Source organism: Natrix helvetica (genome assembly GCF_964273705.1).
Source record: "Natrix helvetica genome assembly, chromosome: 1".
Lineage (NCBI taxonomy): Eukaryota > Metazoa > Chordata > Lepidosauria > Squamata > Natricidae > Natrix > Natrix helvetica.
In genome coordinates this window covers 309583030-309606450 of record NC_138548.1, presented here as the reverse complement: position 1 = coordinate 309606450, position 23421 = coordinate 309583030, and the positions used below count along the sequence as shown (strand labels likewise).

At 37.8% G+C, this 23421-nt stretch overlaps 1 protein-coding gene across 1 annotated transcript in view; it reads left to right on the top strand.

The window, feature by feature from the left end:
- ERC2 (ELKS/RAB6-interacting/CAST family member 2) overlaps nucleotides 1–23421 on the top strand; it is a 548821-nt gene that overhangs the window by 297872 nt on the left and 227528 nt on the right. Inside the window, exon 12 of the mRNA XM_081935890.1 lies at nucleotides 21302–21467. Coding sequence (XP_081792016.1) covers nucleotides 21302–21467 — 166 coding nt within the window. The remainder of the gene's footprint in view (nucleotides 1–21301; nucleotides 21468–23421) is intronic.

The following is a 23421-nucleotide window of genomic DNA, read 5'->3' as shown; positions in this document are numbered from 1 at the left end:
AAGGTTCTCCACACATGGCAATTTTAAAGCTTCTCCATAGTGCCTAAATCAGCCTCTTTATTGGCTGCCAAATTGATTAATATCTGCTGACATAAATGAACAATCTACTAGTGACCTGTACATTCTTGTTTGTGAACTGACCAGCCAAGTCACATCGGGCAAAAGAGCCAGAGTTTGGTTTCTTGTATTGGTGATAGTGACTTTGAATGGGCAGGAACAGACAGACTTCATTCACTCATAAGTCATGGAACTGCCCTTACCTCCAGCTGTGGCACACACTGCCAACTAGTTGTATGTGTAAAAGATGCTTCCGGGTAGGTAATACATTAGAGTTCAAAGGCACAAAAGATAGCATTTAATTTATTTTTATAAGCATAAAAGGAAAGAGACTAAGGCATTATGTTTGCATATTTTAAAAGACTTCAAAAAGAAAGGGGGGGGGAAGTATTTTTTGGGGAATTTATCCAAGCATTAATTTGGAAAATTGAGAAATTTGGGAAAGAATGTGTATGCTAAAATTCAATGCTATGTTTTTTTAGGCTAGAAGATTATTGCTGGATTCATCTATAGAGTCTCTTACTGCTTCACAATTTCTAATCCTGTGCATCTAAGTTATTTAATTTTTAAATATTACTCTTGTTTCTAAAGCACACTTCCAAACTTCAAACATTGTACAAAAGTTGTAGATGTTTTAATACTTTTTTTTAAACCACGGAGGTTCATGTAAAGAAGTGAAAATATTGTTTTCTGCTCCAAAGTTTTAATGCGTTATTGTGTAGGATCTGTGGGATCTTGTTTCGTTTTTGGAGAAAGGAAAGTGACATTTACATTGGATGGAGAATTGTAGAATAGTAACACCTTGATTTAATGGACCAGTCATTGGGAGTGGAATGCAAACGTATGCTTTTTGAGGCAATTCACTTCAGGTGAATTATGACATCAGTACAGAAATGGCATAAATAGATGCAAATGATGTAAATCTCATTCAACTGAAAGTAAATTGAAATGGCTGGTCTGGATTTCTTCAAAGGTGAGATACATGTCCATTTTTTTTCATGGCTGTATCCAGACAGGTGATTTGTCCATTGCATCTGAAGTCAGTTGAAAGGGTGATCAATTAAATCAAGATTTTATTGAAATTCAGAGATCTCACAGATTAAGTTATCCTTTAAATCATTTTCTTAATTCTTGTACAATTTTTTTTTTTTTTTGATAAAGAGATAAAATAATGTTTAGGCTTGCTACAGTATATGCATGTGTGTGCTTGGGAGCTTTCTCCAAGTAATTACAACTACATCAAATTCATTCTGACATCATTCTAAGAGCCACTAGTACTATCTTTTCTTGCATGTATATTAGACTCTATTATCATGAGAAACACAAACTAGCTGTCTATTAGAGAAGAAATGGGAATTTCAAATTACTCCAGCTAAGGAAACGATCACAGTATTGTAGTTTTATGATTTCAATTAAACAAGAGAAAATATTTGGATGAATTAGTTTTCTCTATTCCTCATCATTGGAAAATAAAGTAATTTTCAAAATGTAGTTTATTGGTTTATTTTAGTATAAAGTTTATTTTCAAAATGAAAAAGGACAATGGGAGATAGGAGAGAGCTGCAGAAAAAGATCCAGATCACTGAAAATAGGCACAGTTTTTCTTCTTCTCTTGCATTGCTTAAAACATTTCACTGAAATTAAATGGAATTAAGGCAGAATTGATAGAAGCAAGTAATTTTTTTCACATAGTGCATCATTACAATGAAAATGTTTAAGAATTATTTTAAAAAGTATTCTTACTGAGTATCAAAAAATCTACCATCTTCTTTTCACTTTTTTTCTTCCCCTGGGCTGGCAGGGTTGTTGGTGAGGCTCTTTATCAATATTAGTCTTTTTTTGAGACTGATATGCTTCTCAAACTTCCATTACTGCAGGGGTGTCCAAACTTGGGAACTTTAAGACTTGTGGACTACAACTCCAAGAATTCCCCAGCCAGCCATGCTGGCTGGGGAATTCTGGGAGTTGAAGTCCACAAGTCTTAAAGTTCTCAAGTTTGGACACCCCTGCTTTACTGTATAACATATCGATACTCTGTCATTAATGTAAAGTAATATACACAATCATCAGATGATGACTAAATCTGACATCTTTCTCCTTTAAGTCAGGCATTCTAATTCTAGCAGAAGAATGAAAATCTTAAAGAAATGGACCATTTCGTCAAGGACTGTGATAGATGTAATTTACAGAGGTTGTAAAGCTCATTGACTGTTGTTTGCTCATACTTGATATAAAATCTGTGTGGTTTCAGTATGCAGATTTCCATTAATATGATTGGTTGAAAGGGTTGCAGTTGAATTGCTACCAGATAGTTCTGTTAAATGAACTAACCAGACAGTTCTGCTAAAGGAAAACTAGGAAATTAAGAATAAGAACTAAAGAAACCAGCATACCCAATAGGTATTTAATAGCTTCTGATGTTCCCCCATCTTTTTTAAAATAGTAAATAAATCATCTTTTGCAAAGTAGTACAGGAATGTGCACCTGTGATGTCTCTGGGGATTATTTTACTTTGGCCTTAGATAAGAGTTTGTATATTGCTTTGACTAATTGAAAGGACATGTTAAATATTTTTGCAGAAAATAAGATATCAGACATCTGGATATTCTCAGCGATGAAGTATTAGTCTTATTCTTGGGACTGAACAAGATTGCTCTCAGCTTTAGCAAGAACTCTATTTCCATAAGAAAAGGAGTGTCTTTGATCAGTGTAAGTGATCAGTACTTGAGAATCAGCAACATAAGAATTCTTTGAACATGAAGCCAAGCCATTTAACTTCCTTTATTTTCCATGGGTGAAGATGACTTGCTCACATGAGTCATCCGAAATCCAAGTCGGTCCACACAAGGCCTTCCAAGACAGAATGCCTCCTGCCAACCCCCTGGCCTTGTAGTTGCCACCATCTTCATTGTGGTTTCCTAGACAGGAAAAGTGTGTCTGACGTAGTTTTTTTCATAGTAGAAAAGCTATTGCTTTTGTACACTTTTCACACAATTCTGTCTTGGTTTCCTTTTTAAAAAGTAGATAAATGATATAGTAACTGCTCATTTTTATGTTGTAAAACTAAAGTGTCTGTCTGTCTGTCTATCTATCATCTATCTATCTATCTATCTATCTATCTATCTATCTATCTATCTATCTATCTATCTATCATGTATCATCTATCATCTATCTATATATCACTATTGATATGTTTTCTAAATATTCCATTCATTTAGCAGGTTCCCTAATTCTTTAAATATACTTCCCTCTAACTGGTAGTGTTTAAAAGAATAACAAAATCCTTTGTTACAGGAAGGGACCTTTGTACTCTGCAACCTGATTTTGTTTTCTTTCCCCTTTTTCTTCTTATTGTTGATAGACTTTGTCTCAGAACTTCCTGATTATCTCAAGCATTTTATAATGATATGGTACAAATTCAACATTATAAATTAACATACCATAAGGAACGTACAGGAGCATTCCCCTGGCACAGCATAACATCAGTCACAAGATTTTGAAATATTTAATAGTGTGTGACAGAGTGAAAATATCTCTAGAGAAGATCTATAATTTCTGAAACTGAGCTCCATCAATTTCAGTCAATGCATTTGTATCTGTTATTTAGTTACAGCTAGATAGCTGACACTGGATCAGAATATCAAGAGAATTTGACACTATGCATTGTAGATAACACTACATTCCCTTTTTTCTCTAAACTTCTCATAGTTTCTTAAGAGATTAAAAAGAGTTTCAGTGAAATTTTATAGTAAATGTTTCTGGTAAATAAATTGTTCTCTACAGAGTCCTCCCCCCCTCTCTTTGTATGTCAGTGGTGGGTTCCGGATCCCATTCCAACTGGTAGGGTTGGAACAGGCCCGGCAGCGTCCATATGGATGCCCACCAGGGATGTGTGGTCAGGGGAGGCAGGGGAGGCAGAGCCTCACCTCTCATCATGAAATAATAATATATAAATAATAATATATATTTCCTCCCATCCCTTTTATGCGGCTCCCGCTCAGCTCTGGTAAGGAGAAGAGCCTTTGGGGAGTGAAGAGTAAGAGGAGGGAGAAGGAGGAGGAGGTGTGCATGTGGGGCGGTGCCAGCTGGGCAACTGGCGGAGATAGGAAGGTTCTTGGAAGCACCAATAACCTTCCTGCCTCCGCTGTACTTTGCACGCTCCTCGCGACTGCAATAGACATCCAGAAGTGGCAGGGGCTGTTGGGCTGGAAGCCCAAACCCCATTAGCCACAAAAGCCGCTTCTGGACGTATATTGCAATCACGAGGAGCACGTGAAATGCAGCAGAGGCAGGGAGGTTCTCGTCATTCCCCAGTCGCTTTCGTGGCTTCATCATCAAGACGAAGTCCGGGAGCACCAACAACATTTCTGCCTCCGCTAGACTTCATCTTGATAATGTCACCACAGCTGCCGGGAGTGGACGGACGGAGGTAGCCAGAGTGGCACCGAGGCAGTCCGGCGGACGAGCGACCGAGGATCAGGCTGCCTGATCCTCCATTGCTCGCTCGCTCTTTCGTCCACCCGGACCCCTCGGCACTGCTCTGGCTACCTCTGTCCAGCCGCACCCAGCAGCTGCAGCGACGTCATCAAGACGAAGTGGCTTGGAGGCGAAGTGCTTTTCAGTGCTTTTCTGTGTATCTGGCGTTTAGGTAGATAGCCGGATGTCCTAAACGCCAGATGCACAGAAAAGCACTGAAAAGCAGCTGCTGTTGGGGACCGCGGAGTGCGAGCCGGCGGAGCGCGCTCAGGAAGGCGGGAATGGGATCACGTGTGCTGGAGGCTGAGGCAGCCTCAGCTTCCAGCATACGTGGTCCCATTCCCCGCCTTCCTGATGACGTCACCAGCCTCACCAGCCATAAACCTCACCGCACGTCACTGATGCCCATAGTACGCATGCACATGTGTGCAGTGCGCACAGGCATCTTAGTGCCTCCACATGATGCTCCGCGGAGGGTCATGCAGGCACTGTATGCGTCATGCACTTGTGCGGAAGCACAGAAGCCTTAAAAGACAGGTAAGGAGCTCGGGCGGGTGGGCGGGCCCTCCGGAGCACTGTTCCGGAATGGTATCCGATGCTCCGGGCAGACTTCAGTACGCCCATACACGGGCGTACTGCCTGAAATCCACCACTGGTGTATGTGGACATATGATGAAGTACTCTTGTGTGAGGATTTGTACTCAATGAGTGTGATAGTTTTGGTTTTTTAAGGAGGTTCTTTTAAAATCCCACAACTCATATCTTCATTAAATGTACTCCTTGAATTAGAAAGGGAAGTTAAATATCTTCTAGTAGAAGCTCATTCCCAGCTAATACAATTGATAAGTAAATAATGGAGGAGGAACATAGGAAGCAGATAAATTATTCCTAGGAGTTGGCATCCAAACTGCTTTATTATTTCCATTAAAGCAGAAGTCAGTGCTGATTGGTGCTGGCTGTGTGTCTGTTGTTGCTTTGTGTTGTAATGGTCTGGGTGGTGGGTGGGACTCATTTGTTGACTAGGGCTGGTTTCCAGATGTCTGGTAGGCCGGAGGTATTTCAAAATCTTGTGACCTCAGCAACTCATGAAAAAAACAGTACACAACATATCAGACAGAACCCTCACCACAGCTGAAACCAATGTCCTTTCCAGAGGATTCAACTTTGCAGTTGCCCCTAAACTCACCAAAATCAACCCAGATGAAGCCAATAAAATCAGACTTGCAGGCACCAACTTCCTTTGCTCCAGCAATCCACCCAGAAGCAACTTACACAAGAAGAACAAAAAGCACTCACCAGCCTGAGGAAAGACAACAACATAATCATTCTCCCAGCAGACAAACAGTCAGACATGTTCATCACCACAGTGGTGATGAACATGTCTGACTACTAAGCCAAACTATCCAACCTACTCCAAGACCTCTAAACACCTCTAAACCTCTAAACACAGATCCCACCACCTACCTGGAAAAAAACACCAAATCCAAAATAAAAGTCTCTCCCATCAGTGAAGAGATCCAGCAAAGAATCATCCCCAGAGAGAAATCTTTCAGATGCCCCAAACTCTATGGCCTCCCCAAGATACACAAAGAAGGGATACCACTCAGACCCATAGTCAGCTCCATAGCCTCACCTCTACAGAATCTTGCCAAATTCCTCGGCAAACAACTCCAACCCTACGCAGAATCCATCACCTCAAACATATAAAACTCACTCCACTTCATAGAAACAATAAAGAAACAAAACCTACAATCCAGCGACCTACTCATAAGCTTCGATGTCATATCCCTCTTCACCCAAGTGCCTATAAAAGAAGCTTTGACAGCTATCCAGAACAAACACAACCCCCCTAAACACATCCTGGACCTTACCAACCATTGCCTAACCAACACATACTTCATCCATAATGGACAAAGATACAAACAGATAGAAGGAACACCCATGAGATCACCCCTCTCACCCGTCATCGCAAACTTATACATGGAACATTTTGAAACTAATGCCTTAGATAAATCTGAGCACAAACCCAAACTCTGGCTTAGATATGTTGATGACACTTTTGTGATTTGGCCACATGGGAAAGAAAAACTGGACAACTTCCTCACACATCTCAACAGCCTACACCCCAAAATACAATTCACTATGGAAATAGAAGCAAACAACCAACTTCCCTTTCTGGATGTCCTAATCTACAAAAAACCCAATGGCTCCCTAGGACACACCCTCTACCGGAAAAAAACACACACCAACCGCTACTTAAATGCACAATCCCATCACCACCCTGCACAGATCAACTCAGTAGCCAAGACCCTCATCCCCAGAACCAAACGCCTAGCCGACAAAGACCACCTGAAAACTGAATTACACACTCTCACAAACGTATTAGTCTCCAACGGATTCCAAAGAAAAACAATTACCAACCTAATCCAAAGGGAGACTCCCCCCCAAAACCGAGACACAGAACAGAACAACGGCATCGGCCCCCTCCCTTACATCAAAGGCACCACAGATAAAATCAGCAAAATTCTCCACAAACATAATATCAAGACAGCCTTCAACACTGACCAAAAAATAGCCAACATCTTAAGAAATCCCAAAGACAAAATCCAGCTAGAAAACCAAGGAGTCTACGAAATACCATGCAAAATCTGCCCTGTAACATATATAGGACAACGAACAGGAGAATAAATGCACGCATCGCAGAACACAAGAACGCAGTAAGAAAAAAAGAAAAAACTTCCTCCCTTTTCCAGCACCTTAAAGCTACAGGACATGAAATTAATTTTCAAGGAACCAAATTAATCTCCAAAACTGAATACTTCAACAAGAGAATAATTATGGAAGCTATCGAAATAGAGAAACACCCCCACAACATGAATAAACATGACAATATCACCCGCCCCTAGACAACAAACGAGCCCTATCCACCACCCAGGCCGTTACAACACAAAACAACAACAGACACAACACAGCCAGCACCAATAAGCACCAATCTACCAATCACGATACAACCACACAGCCAATCAATCCACTTACTGAAACAAAACCAGCACTCCACACACCCCCACCAAGATTTATAGAAAGACAGCAGCTCTGACCACGCTTTAAGCTGAAGATGGTGAGTGAGACCTCGCTGAAACGTTGCCAAGACAATCTCAATCTTACACGGGAAAAGACCCGAATGCAAGACCAGCATATATATATATATATATATATATATATATATATATATATATATATATATGTGTGTGTGTGTGTGTGTGTGTGTGTGTGTGTGTGTGTGTGTGTGTATGTAGATGCAGATGCAGATGCTGATACAGATACAGATACAGATACAGAGATAGATAGATAGATATAGATAGATAGATATAGATATAGATGATAGATAGATAGATAGATAGATAGATAGATAGATAGATAGATAGATAGATAGATAGATAGATAGATAGATAAATGTGGAACATTTTTGTATCAACAGCCTCTCATATACAATATGTAACTGTTATCATCTATCTTCATGACTCTTCTCCAAGCTAAACATGTTTGCTTGTTTTTCTCACTGCCCTATAGAATTTGGTTTCTGGTTGTCTTTCTTTGAATGCATTTCAGTTTCTTATTAACAGAGGGACAGAATCAAAATTGCGTACTGCTTTATAATGCCTTGGTAAGGCCACACTTGGAATGTTACATCTAGTTTTGGGCACCATAATATAAAAAAAAAGATGCTGAGACTCTGGAAAGAGAGCAGAGAACAACAACTAAGATGATTAGGGGACTGTAGGCTAAAACGTTTGAAGAATGGTTGCAGAAATTGGGTATATTTAGTTTAATGAAAAGAAGGACTAAGAGTGACATGATAGAACTGTTCCAATATCTAGAGGGCTGCCACAAAGAAGAGGGAGTCAACCTATTCTCCAAAGCAGCTGAAGACATGACAAGAAGCAATGGGTGGAATTTAATCAAGGAGAGAAGCAATCTAGAAGTAAGGAAAATTTCCTGACAGAACAATTAGTGGAAGAATTTGCCTTCAGAGAAGTTGTGAATGCTTCAATACTGGAAATTTTAAAGAAGAGATTGGACAACCATTTATCTGAAATGCTATATGGTTTCTTCCCTGAGCAGGAGGTTGGACTGGAAGACCTCCCAGGTCCCTTCCAACTTTGTTATTCTGTTACATTAGAATGTCCTATTTACCACCTTCTAAACTGACTCAAATTTCTTATTAGTCATTCAATCTCTCCCCCCCCCAATTAATATCCAGACTAACTATCAATATGAGCAAAATAACAAATAATATTTGGATGACTAAAATGTGCAAATAAACAATAATGTAAATTTATTTGCAACGTGTGAATATAAATATGTGAAAGTGGATTAATTTACTGCTATGATAGATTGTAGTAATTTTGTAATTTTATTTCTAATTTATTTTCTGCTGGTCTTTACTTGGAGCAGATGTCTTCTGCTGTTAGAAGGACCCTCACAAAAGAATGCCTTTTAACAAATCATCCAGAGGCTCTTTAATTTTTGGATTGAAATAAAAGAAGTAATATATCTTTTTGCATATGTTCCCCAGGTGCATAATTTTAGTTATCTTGTGTTTTCATTTGCCAGCAGGATTCCAAGTCACATTTATTTAACGTAAGATCTATACATACTATGCATTTGTATGATTGCATACATATAAAATATTTCAGTGTAAATTAAAACTCAGCCAGTAGCGTTCTTACAGATTTCTGATAATCACCTGGGAAAAACTGGTGAATATTACTTTTTTTTTGTAGTGAGACAGACTGTAGTCACCAGCAAATCATTTTATTTTGGCACCATTAGTTTCACCAACAAGAATGGCAAATTAAAGTTTTGAAGTTCAGTTTCTTTCATTTTTTTTCTATGACAGAAGTTCAGTTTCTTTCATTTTTTCCTATGGTTAGATGTAGATGAACATATAAGCCCTGCTAGAAACTTATGGACTAATATAAAGAACATTTAATGGTCTGCAAACATAGAGGTATGGATTAAAATCCTATGGAAGTGGATTAATAAATTAGGTAAAAATCTGAGACCAATATTTGTCTCTAAATATTTTCCATATTTTTTAATACTAGTCCATTGTCTGCTTCTTTGCTTCATCTGGTAAAGCTTACAAGTATTAGAAGTTAGCTTCGTTTACCTTAAAAGTTACTTTCTAGCTTGAAACATGAAAGAGAGCAGCAGGGAGACACTTTTTTTAAATGGTTCTTTTATTCTTGAATCTTTATAAGTTGTTCAGAAATCAGACAATGCAAAAGAGAACTGACCTACTTATAGAATTTGAAACAATTATTACAAAAAAATCAGCTCAGAATTTTTTTCTGGAATCATTTTCACATTTGGCGTTAATCCTCAGGGAACTATGGAAATATGCCTCTTCCTAAAATTCTCTATTTGTATCAATGTATTTTATTTATGGAAAACATTATGAAAGGATTATCCAAATTTCAGTTCTTTCCCTGTTTGCTTAAAGAACAAGAATATAAGGGAACACTCTACACTATGTCAAATACTATGATGAGGATGAGGATTGATAAAAGCAAACTCCATTCCTAGGCTTATGATAATGTGTTTCCCAGATGCTGATATTGTGCAGCAGAGAAGAAACTTCAGCCATTAGGATTATGAGAGATTTTTCTTTTATCCCCTTTAATTAAGAAAACTAATAAATAACAACCACTTTAGAGTAAGCTGTCACCAGACTATTCAAATTGCCTTTCATTATAATGCTGTCACTACCGATAAACCAAATAGATACTAGTCTCAGGTCAAAGGTTTTCCTATCGGGTTAATTTGACAATAGTCTTCAGAATGGGCAAATGAAAAACTTTTAAACCAAGCGCTATGTTACAACTGCACTCCATTTTTATTTTATCAGAATGTCTTTGGCATCTCTGATCAGAACAAACTTGGAGATAAAAATTGTGGTTTGCAGTATGAAATTATTGTTTTTAATTAAAGTTTTAATATATATTATTATGATCAGCCTGAAATAATCCTAATCCTCCTCCTCCTCTGATTTACTGCTAAATTTTGACCGCTATAGATATATGTGCTCAGAAGTGCCCAGAAAGAGAATGAGAGAGAGAAAAATGAATATACATTATCTGCTCATGTATTAAATGTTAAAACGCATAATTAAAAATCATTGTTAAGAAAATAGAAGAGCTTATGTGTACTTGCAAAAAGTTATCTCCACCAGAAGCCTAATTTTATTATTCTTGTGTAGCAAAATTATAGGCTTAATTAAAGAAATCTGTTCTTATAATCCAGCCATTTTTTTCTTCTGCAGTGGAGTTGATTATATAATTTGGTTTACTAGAGAATGCCAACAATGTGTTAAATTTTCTCAGCTTGAATTAATCATTAATGTCTGTCTTTAAAAAAAAGGAATGGTTCTTTATCATTTCAAGTGTTTTCTAGTTACTTTAATTATTTTTTCTGAATTTTAATGAATCAGTATTTTCCATAACAATATTTTATTTATTTATAAAATGTATAAACCGCCTATCCTACCTCAGGATAATTTCTATACAGGCTGAGATGTAAAATATAACAAATATAAAATCAATATCTAGGCCAATATTACAAATAAAGATATAAATGACCACATACAAATAGTTTTCCTATCATCCTGTGATGGGTTTCTGCCTGTTTTATTTTGAAAAGTAAAACGTAGTGAGATTTTTGAGCCAGGGGAATGTTAAATCCAACTTTGGAACAAGGTTCTTTTTTCGTACGGTTGAGTTTTGTGGTCCTGGCACTAAGAGTGCTGTATCAGAATATCTACAGTACCCAAAATTATGACATTTAAAGAAAAGTAGTTGAAGAATATGGAAAGCTTATAACCATCCCATTGAGTAAATCTGCACTGTTGGGTTTTTGCATTGTCTGCAACCATTTTAGAATAGTGGAATAATGGATGACACTGTCCTGTATTCTCCTGTCATTTCAGGCGTGTTTTCTTGCTTCATTTTTCAAAATGCTGTTTTTCTATTTACAGGCCATTACAGTACATGTCATTAAATCATTGCTGACTCTTAGCAACTACATAGATGATTTTCTGCATGATGAACTACCCCTAACTTGGTCAGGTCTTCCAATAGGATAATTTGATCCTGGTCATTTGTGCCCAAAATAAGCTTTGGGTAGATTTGTCTGGTGATCTATCCTTTGCACTTGACTACTTCAAATCTGTTTAGAGCCATGTGACTGAAACCACATATAAGCATTTGTAGTATTGACAAAGGCAGACAGGCAGACAGACATATCCTTTACTCGGGCAGGAAAAATATTTCAGCTTAGTTAATGGTTGTTAAGATCTGTGATGTCTACTACAATTACATTTAATTGATCTCCTGCTGCAATCCAGCAGTTGCATAAAAATAACACAATTAACAGAGTTGGAAGGGACCTTGGAGGTCTTGTAGTCTAACCCCCTGGGGCTCAAGCAGGAAATCCTCTACCATTTCAGAGAAATAGTTGTTCAATCTCATGTTAAAACCTCCAGTGTTGGAGCACCCACAACTTCTGTAGGCATGTTGTCCCACTGATTGATTCTTCTGTCAGGAAATTTCTCCTTAGTTCTAGGTTGCTTCTCTCCTTGATTAGTTTCTACCCATTGCTTTTTGTCCTGCATTCAGGCGCTTTGTAGAATAGATTGACTCCATCTTCTTTGTGGCAGGCCCTGAGATATTGGAACACTGCTATCATGTCACTCCTAGTTCTTCTTTTCATTATAATATTTATATTAGAGTTATAATATATATCTAGTTTATACAATAGTGCTGGTTGAAAATCCAACAGGATTTTTTTTCCATTACTTGTTTTCTTTCCCAGAGTATCTATTTCCTTTTTTTTAAAATGCCAACAAGTGTTTCATCACTTCTCCATCACTTGTGGTAAAAGGGTTTCTGTCCCTTTTACTTGAAGACAAAAAAAGTTTACAATTCTTATCTTAAAAGACCTCAAAGGATGTTTCTTTCTTTCGTTTCAAGTGACTGGAGAAACATGAAATGTTTCAGCTCAGGGGGAAAAAAATACAGCTTAAAAATAATCTTTTAGTTGGATTTCAAACCAGCAATATATGCTAGGAAACTGTTATAATGAGTACACTATTGCAGAACTTCGGCTTTAAGATAGCTCTCACTGGAGACCAGAGTTTGCAAGAGATGACTTTTTAACAATATGTTGAACTGCTTGCAGTGTCTGCCAATGTTTGCATTTTGATAGATATAACTCTGTATTTATGTATGTAGGAGGCATTATTGTTGCTGTTTTTATGCCTTCATGTCAGTGATGACTCTTGGAAACTGCCTGGAGAAGTCCCTGGAGTTTCCTAATAAGATTCCAGAAATGCTTTGCCATTGCCTGCTTCCTTAGGGTGAGAAAGCGTGACTGGCTCAAAATAACCCAGCTGGCTTTCCTATGTAAGGGAGGACTAGAATTCACAGGTTTTTTTTTATTATTATTTCTAGTCTTGTGCCTTAATCATTACTCCAAACTGGCTCTCTTATTTTTGCAAGTAGTCAAGGACTACCTGTAAACATTAATCCATTCATTTAGCAATTGTTCAAATTTCAGTGGTACTTAAAACAATTGATTTATAATTGGCCCCCACGATTATGACCATTGCAGCATTCCCACGGTCACATAATCTAAATTTCGGCACTTAGCAGCCAGCATGTGTTAATGATGGCTTTCCAAGGTCATTGGTCATAATTTGTGACCTTCCCAGCCACCTTCCAACAAACAAAAGTCAATGGGAGAAGCTGGATTTGCTTAACAACTGTATGATTCACTTAACAGCTGCAGTGATTCATTTAACAACTGTGACATAAAAGGTCTCAAAATCAGGCATGACCACTTAATAACTGCCCTGCTTAGCAATGGAAATTCTGGCCTCACTGGTGATTGTAAATTACCTATACTATATGTAGTTTATATTGTAAATTGAAACTATCTACCTATACAATTCTGTATTTATGTACATACATAGTATATGTCCTACCCATAGAAAGGAGATATATCTGCACAGTAAGAGCCAGTCGCAGAAAGGAAAGCAATTGTTCTGTTAATTTTCTAGAACAAAAATTCATGAGAGCATGGTCCAGTCCAGTGGGAGGATAAAGTACCCTGAAATTTGGACCAATTAATTTACAAGTGTTGCCAATATATTCCCAATCCCTAACCCACATGTCCGTACCTCTGTTCTGTGAAAAGCATTACTTTGCCCCCAAAATTAGTTAATTACCAGTAATTAATGTAATTAATATTAGTGTGTGTGTGGGGGTAGGGGTGTCTTATAGATCAGTGTGATTCTTTAACAAGTTCAGAATATATGTAAAATGCAATAGCAAAGACACCAAATGTTATTCCCACCTTGTTATTTTATATTAATGTATCATTTGTACTTTTTAATGTAAAAAGCAAAAGTCTAACAAAGAGCTATTAATGGAGCAACAAGAGGTTTGCAAGTATTGTTGCCTGCTTTTCAAATTGCTCTAAAGAATTTCAAGGATTAGATGCTGGTTTTTATTTCTGCTAGGCCCACTGAAGTAATTTCCTCTTAAAAGCAGACAATAATCTGTGTATTTTTCATGTTAGTCCTTCTATGCAATTTACAGTGCTATAAAATGAAATAAAGAAAGTGACCCAGATGGCTGATTAAAGGTTTTAGTCTTGTTGCTGGATGAGTAGCAAGTATTCTTAGTATTTTTGCTATTAGTTTTTTTTAAATATACATTTTTTAAATTTTCAAAACAAACACAACACATCCTTCTTTACATACTGTAGAAAGTGTATCAGTTGGTTACAAAAAGAACTTCCAAGAGAAGTTCTTCAAGCCGGTGACAAAAAATCCAGCCATTAGGCTGAGGAAGTCAGGGCGGCTCCAAAATGGAAGGATACGGAAAGAGAAAGTGTTTTGAGCTGGTGAGGAATTTATACCGTTTTAAAAGAGACTGCCTATAAAAACTTAAAACTAATTTAAATTGGAGAACAGAAGAAATAAGCGGTGGAATTAAATTTGGAATGGTTTTGGTCAGTGGGTTGTCTTACTTTTTAAATGCTATCTTCATGGATGGAATTTATGCAAGCCTTTTAAAATGAATGGATTAAGTTTTCTTCTATTTTTTTTCTTTTATTATTTTTTGTAATCTAGGGACTAAAATTCTCCTCTTTCATTACTGTGTGTGTTCTTCTAACTCATTCAAGAATTGTATTTTTGCTATTATTTATGACAGAAAACCAGACCTTCTAAGCAGATAAGGATCCTCCTCCCACTAAGCGATTATATTTCTGGAGAGTTAAACATGATGAATCTCTTAATTGTAGCCCTTTTTTGTAGCCCCAAAGTCTTCTTTTTAAGACTTTGTTCTGTAAGATGTTAGAGCAGCCCAATAAACTGTAACAGTGAGCCAAATAAGATAGTAACCTGTCTTTTGCAACCATGGGTTTCAATTTTCTCATAAAATTTGGAGTCCTGAACAATTGCTTATATGCAGGTGGTAAACCTAAGATGACGTAGTAATAGGACTGCAGAGTTTCTAGAGCTGTTTGTCAACCTCAAGAAATTCACTTTCTCTGCAAAACTCTAGTTCAGATTTGTGTATAATTAAGCAACCCAGGCCACCAAACCACTACTGATTCGGCCAAACCTGTCCAAACCGATAGGAACCCATCACTGCTTGGAGGTCTTCTAGTCCAATCCCCAGGCAGAAAACCTTATACTGTTTCAGACAAATGGTTGTCCAAACTCTTCTTTGAAACTTCTAGTGTTGGAGCATTCACAATTTCTGGAGGCAAGTTGTTGCGCTGATTAATTGTTCTAACTGTCAGGAAATTTCTCCTTAGTTCTAGGTTGCTTCTCTCCTAGATTAGTTTACATCCATTGCTTCTTGTCCTGTCCTCAGGTACTTTGGAGAATAACTGGACTCCTTCTTTGTGGCAGCCCCTGAGATATTCTTTCTCCTGATATATGAAATTGTTAGTAGGATTTCTTTTTCTGTTTTTGTTTATTGTATACTGCTCAGATTCCTAGTGATTACGAAAGTATACAAAAACTGAAAGCTGAATAAATAAATAAATAAACGAATGATTTGCTGGTTTAGAAATTAAACTAAAAACACATGAATCCATAGCTTAAATGCACTTCAGTATACACAAATGTGACCATGATGTTTGGTTGGCTATATTTTCACTGTGTTCATATGTTCCAAATAATTTTCCACTTGGGGAATATAACAAATTCGTTCATTATTTGTACCCATGCACCATATATCTACCAGAAATAGATTGGGGTAGATTGAACAGAATGCCTTCATATTCAAGTGGAAGTCCATTCGTATAACAGTCCTCCATATGAGCTTCCTGCATCTCTCGAAATCTGCTCTGGGGGTTTCAGAGATCACTTTCCTCCATTTCCTGACATGAAGTAACTTTAAGTCATAGTAATACATAGTGCTTCCCATGGACTCCAATAGAAACTAAATAGGCAACCATGCTCATTAACTCCATAATTGTCTACTATGGAATAAGGGTCTACTTTCTATCATATAGAACAGGCAGTATGTTACCCAATATCAGTGCTATTCCCTATTTAGTTTGATTGGCCTTAATTGAGAATGTTCCCTGATGACTCTCCCTTAATCAGAAGGGCAGCATCTTTCTGCAGTATAAATGGAAGTCATCAAGATGCAATTGCTATTCAGTAGGAAGGCCACCAGAACATACAATGGGATGATACCCTGGGCAGCAATTTGTTAAGCTAGCAGAGAATCTGATATGGATGAAGTGGTGCTTTAAGAATTCTGTTTTCACAAGTGGGAGTTTCAGACAAGAAGGGAGAAGTTACAGCGTCATTGAAAAGAAAACAACAGTTACCAAAATGGATAAAGAACTAAGAAGTGTAATAAGCTATCTTTCTGGGGAAGAGGAGTGTGAAACTAAAACAATCACAAGAGAGCTGTGCATTATTTCCTTTTCTGAAACCCACCGTCCCAAGGTGGCATCTTTCTGAGCAAACTTCTAAGATTTAATGTGTCCTTCTCCAGTACTACTCAACATAGCATTGTCAAACAAGATTACATGTCAGAACTCCATTGTACTTTGAGAGCAGTGAACTTGGCTCTTCTTCTGTTGTTTCAAAGCACTTCATTGCACCAAAACATTCCATTTGTGAAAGATCAAAGGTAGAGTCAAATAAAGACAAAATGGTATTCATTGGCTAAGGGATATAAATAAGTTTAAAAATGCTAAGAGTGAAAGAAAGAGGGAAACTTAAGTAGACAGGATATATAAACACAGAATAGATAAGCTAACAAACAAAGAAATATTTGAGATTTAAAAATTAACTTCTTTCCCAAGTGTTATATTGGAATAGATTAAATTGTGTGCTTAAGTTGCATTTATTTCAGTAATTTTATGTCAGTATTTATTGTTGGTAGAGAAAGGGAAGACATTTGTTAAAATGTAGTAGTATGTGATTGTTCAACATATCGTACATCATCCTCGTCCATTTTGTTCTTTTAAGATGCTGAGTAGAGAAGGGACACTTGGTGTCCTATTTTCCATCTTCCTTCTTCTGCTGTTAGGTTACAAACAAGAGTTAGGGCTAGAATAAGCAGAAGACACTCCTTAGGAACTACCTGTGTTCATTACCCACATGCTCTGGAAAGCTCTGTATCTTTTGATAAGAAAAATGGATAATCTTAGTTCTTGCCTTTTATTTGCAAATGTGTCTCTCCCTATTTTAAAAGTGAAAACTGGCTCTATTTTATATGCCATGATGGGTTTCTTCAACATTAGTGCACTCTATAAACTGGCATATTTTTACAAGGAGCAACAATGGCTATTCAATAGTACTGGGCATGCCATGGTTTCTCTACTAATAATAAATAAAATAATTTACTACATAGAGGATATAGTCATACTTGTAGGAAATAAAAATAGCTCCATTTCACTATCGTTTTTTGTTAGATCATCAGACGGAAAGATAGGCATTATTGACAGGATTACACAAGGATGTCAGGAGTGGAACACAATCCTGTTACATTGCCATAATTGTTAACTTTTCTTCGACATGTCAAATCTACATTTAGAGTTTCCATAATTCTACCTCTTGGAATGGAATACATGAAATGTTAGATAAAGCACTGAGAATCTTCTAACAGTTTTGAACAATGCTTTAGTCACTCTAGCCTAATGATTCACATCTAGAAATTTTGTATTGAAAACATTCCTGAACTTGGGCTATCTGCATTCTAGACCGCATGCTATTATGGAATAGACACCATACTTCACAAGCTGTCATGGGTACATGCACAGGTGACCTGTCAAATCTATTACTCTGCTGTATGGCCCTGAATAATTCACATCTCATCTAATAAATAAAATATATAACTCTAGACTTATGATCCACCTCTGAGTATAATATATAGCAGTGACGTGCAGTCAGGTGAGGCAAGTGAGGCACAGCCTCACCACTCTCATCATGAAAAAAAAAAGTAAAAGGAAAAAGCTGAGCTAGTTGCTGCCTCACCATGGATGACTCTGCTTAACCTCACTGGTGCTCTCCCTCCCCAAGTGTAGTGACTTCCTCCCCAGGCCCCCATTCATTTCTCTCTCTCACACACACAGCTGGATAAAACTATATAAAAATCTAGCCCAGCTTCACTGCTTACAAGTTTGAAAAGGCAACATGGCTCCACCTGCAATCAAACTACACTTGGGGAGGGAGAGCACAAGCGAGCACTGAGGAGACCACAGGAGGAGGCAGGAAGCCAGGCAAAGAGCCATGCTGTAGTACACACACTTCCCTCCAGCCTCTTTCTTTTGGAAGGCTCGACTCGGCTCCCCTCCGGCTTCTCTGCCTCTCCTCTCACCCCAGCCTGCCAGCAGGAGGTGGTGGGTGGGCTTTATTGTGTTCCAGGCATTTCCCACCCAGACAGCAGGCTGCATTTGCAATGGTGGAGGTGTTTGGGAAAGGCAGCAGGGGAATGGGGTGCGGATGGCAGAGGAGCTGCTTTCAAGCCACTGGAAAAGATATCCAATCCAACTTTTGTGTGTGGGGGGGGGGGTTTGTTTGAGAGTGAGTGAGAGAGGGAAGGGGTAGGAGAGATAGTCCAATCCAACTTGTGTGTGTTTATGTGTGTGTGTGTGTGTGTGTGTGTGTGTGTGTGTGTGTGTGTGTGTGTGAGAGAGGGGGAGGAAGGGAGAGAGGGAGGAAGGAGGGGAAGGAGAAGAAAAAGAAAAAGAAAGAAGGAGCAAAGGAGAAAAACAAATGCTGTCGCTTTAAATTGGAACTGAGCATGCCTGGCTGTGGAATTCTGGGAGTTGAAGTCCACAAGTCTAAAAATATTTGAAACCCAGCACTGTGTCAGTGCCTCACCAGTCATAAACCTCACCGCATGTCACTGATATATAGCTACTCTTGTGATACGTACTAAGCAAAATATCTGAAACTGTGTGTCCTGTCCCCGCCCCCCCCCTCTCTCCCACACACATACACTATGGGTGTTAGAAGTTTTTATTGAGGCTTCCAAGCCCTAAATAGCCTTCCTCAGAAACCTCTTATGACCACATCAGCACCACAACTAAGGCTCAATAGGCTATTCAAGGAAAACCTCATGCCAGTCCAGAGGGCAAAGACAAGTCCAGAGTTCAATGGGCACAACCTAAAGTTCAAGGTAGAGAGTCTAAGTCCAGCAATTAAGGCAAGAATCACAGTGGCCAAATAATGCACAGCAAGGAAATGGACATGTTCCCAGCATCGTTTTAATCTCCCTATTGGGTGCACATTTGGGAGACCCAAAGGGACAGTCAGATTGTCCTGGGGAAAGGAGGAGATGTTTTTTAAAAAAATACTCAAAGAACAATTAATATTGTGATTGTGCAAATTATGTTTTTGGATCGCCTTTCCATTTTCTATATTTTTTCACTGGATATAGAAAACATGACATTCTTTTCTACATTATAAGTATATGAATCTTATTTCATCATATCAATTACAAAACTGGTTGTAGATTGGAAAATGGTAGTTACTTTCCTATGCTAAGTAGACTTAGTAATATTTATTTTCCAGGATTGTTCTTGGTTTTTTTTCCCTTTGGCTTTGAACCATTGGGGAGCTTTTCTACTATCAGTATAATTTATACTATTATTCTGAAATAAATATCTAAGGACATAGCATTTTACTTACTAAATATTCACAAGGAAATAAAATATTTAAAAATAAAACCTACAATCATATATACTGCCACCTTACCAAATCCCTTAAAAACTTTGCATGATCATATGGACATTAGAAAATATCCTTTCTTTTGCCAAAAAAAGATTAGTGTGCAAATCTCTTTTGGAATTTGCACATGTCTATTATTATATAGATAAAAAGAAAGAAATTCCTCAGAATCATGAGAGAGTCAAATAAATTAATATCTAAGAACTCAAGCAGATAACAGCTATGTTCTCACATTTCTTCTGCAGCCATTCATAGTAATTAGTCAGTTATAAAATAAAGCTAAATAATTGCTTATCATCATTGAGAAGTTTTTATTGGTCATATGTGGGCTTTTCTGGATGCACAGACATGATTTTTAAGTTGTGGTGGACTAATTTTGTTTCTGAAATTAACATTGGGATGTATTTTTGAATCAATTTAGGTTGGAACTGATTTTTAGAATAAACTCTTGGCATGGACAACAGTTTTTGAATGGATGCTTTAATTTACCCAGAGATTTTAAAAGGGGAAACCAAGCCTTCTGAGAATAGCTAGGTGCACAACCTAGACATTTCAGTCCAGGCAGACAATCAAATAGTAGAGTTGTAAAACTGAGAACCCTTAATTTGCACCAGTAATGAAATGTTATGATCCCTGTTTTAAAATCTTGGCCCTGAAAATAGAGATGAGGAACTCCGCACTGCATATCGGACATTAATACAATCAAAGAGTCCTCCACTCTGCTCTCAACAGAATACCTTATGCCACCAGATTTTGCCAAGAAATTTTGGGCTTAGACAAGTTCAGTCTGACCTAAGCGTAGTACATAAAATTATCCGCCAAAATGTTCTACCTGTCAATGACTACTTCAGCTTCAACCACAATAATACCCGAGCACACACTAGATACAAACTTAAGGTAAACCGCTCCAAATTTGAGTGCAGAAAGTACAACTTCTGCAACAGAGTGCCCTATGCCTGGAATGCTCTACCTGACTCTGGTTTCTTCCCCAAACCCCCGAAACTTTAATCTTAGACTGTCTATCGTCGACCTCACCCCATTCCTAAGAGATCTGTAAAGGGCGTGCATAAGCGCACCAACTTCTGGTGCGCATATGCACGCCCTTTACAGATCTCTTAGGATCTGTAAAGGGCATGCATAAGTGCACCATAAGTCCTAATGTTCTGTCCTAATGTTTCTTTTTATTTGTATCCACTTCATGTATCCAAAATCATGTTTATGCTTATATATGTTGTCTAATACACAGTTGACAAAATAAAATAAAATAAAATACTTGGAGTTTTCATGCCTAAAATTAAGCTAGTCTAAACTACGACATATTTATGTCTTAAAGATTGCTTCATGCATGTATTTGCCATGAAGCACCCTGACTTTTCATAGACTTCCTGTGTCATAGACACACACTCTATAATGTGTAATGAAACAGTTCTGCCTGATGATAAGCTTTATACTGTCATTTATACATTTGCTCTCTTACATTGTTACTAGGCCCATTAGACTTAACAAGCCTATGCATATTATTCTTAGACACATGAAGGATCAAAACAAGAAGGTGGCCAACCTGAAGCACAATCAACAAATAGAAAAGAAGAAGAATGCCCAATTGCTAGAAGAAGTTCGGAGACGTGACGACAGTATGACAGACAATGCCCAGCATTTGCAGGTAGGTTGCTTTACTTTTAAAAAAACAAACCTATCATACTAAATATTTTACAGTTTGTCTACACATGACTGGGCTGTCCATCCAAATATCACAAATACTTCATTGCTAGTGACTGATAAAGTACTGCTTTTTCTTGATTGGCAAATGTTTGGTTACATGGATCCGATATATCCCATATGTAAATCTTTTGGTATCTTTTGTCTTTGTTTATCTAAGAAAAAGTTCCGTATCCTTGGATTAGTCACAGATCTCATCTAAGAATTTGGCTATGTGGGTTACATAAAAATCTGCATCCCACTAAATGGTAGCAAAGATGCAGACTTTTTGTTTATTTAGACATATACTTGCCTATTTCCCCAAAGTGACTTTGGGAGGTGTACAGATATTTATTACTTTCCAGCCCACTCCCAATAATTGTTTTATAAAAAGCAGAATCATATATGTGTGTGTGTGTGTGTGTGTGTGTGTGTGTGTGTGTGTGTTGTATTTGTGCTGATAAATAAATAAAGGGAGACTAGTATAGATCTATTTCAAGCTATTTAGCTCTCATCAGCTAGCCATACCCTTACTGGGATTTGAACCTGGGTATGGCTAGCTGATGACAGCTAAATAGCTTGAAATAGATCTATACTAGTCTCCCTTTATTTATTTATCAGCACAAATGCAACACAAATATAAAAAGGCAACATTAAAAATAAAAATATGGTTTTCTGCCTGGATGGTTTTCTGTAATGAGCCGAAGAACAGAAAGAAGGAGTAGTGAGCTCCCTCCCATATTTGGACATACCAGGGGTTGTAACACAAATACATACATACATACATACATACATACATACATACATACATACGTATACGTATACGTATACGTATACGTATACGTATACGTATACGTATACGTATACGTATATGTATATAATATTCTTAGTTCCTATAATTTTAAAATTAGTCAAATAGGACTAATTGAAAGTGTAGTTACCAGTCCATGATTCAAGAACATTTATCTATGAAAACTAGAGGTAGTTGATCTTACAGACCATTAGATGGCAGCAAAAAGATAGCAATTTTTGCCCCCTTTTATTGCCATCTGTTGGTTTTTCACACTTTGCAGTCCAAACCCCATTCTTTTCTTTTCTTTTCTTTTAACATGTGGGAAAACTTTCAGGGATATACCCAGTGGTGGAATTCAATTTTCTTTACTACAGGTTCTGTGGGTGTGGCTTGGTGGGTGTGGCAGGGAAAGGATATGTAAAATCTCCATTCCCACCGCACTCCAGGGAAAGGTTACTACAAAATCCCCATTTCCTCCCAGTCAGCTGGGACTCAGGAGGCACAGAATAGATGGGGGCAGGGCCATTCAGAGGTGCTATTTACCAATTCTCCAGAACTGGTCAGAACCTGCTGAATACCACCTCTGGATATACCCCAAGCTTTTATTCTGTGGAAGGGAAAACATGGTTTAAAAGAAAGTAAAAGAAGCTTCTAGTACAGATAGATCTTGCTCTGAAAGGCCAGTGAGATACAGTATGAGAATATTAGTCTGAATCAGAGGTGGTATTAAGCAGGTTCTGACCAGTTCTGAAGAATCGGTAGCAGAAATTTTGAGTAGTTCGGGGAACTGGTAAATACCACCTCTGACTGGCCTCAACCCCATCTATTCCCTGCCTCCCAGGCCCAACTGATCAGGAGGGAATGGAGATTTTTCAGCAACCTTCCCCTGGAGTGGGGAGGGAATGGAGATTTTACAGTATCCTTACCCTGCCACGCCCATCAAGACATGCCCACCAAGCCACACCATGCCCAACATGCCATGCCTGTCAGGGGAAAAACACCCTGGAGAAAAATGAGGTCTATGGACCGGGCTGATTCCCAGCAGCATATCATTAAGATGTTAAGAAAATAAAATAAAAGTCTTTTAGAAGTATATTCTAATTAATAAACAAACTTTAATACGAAA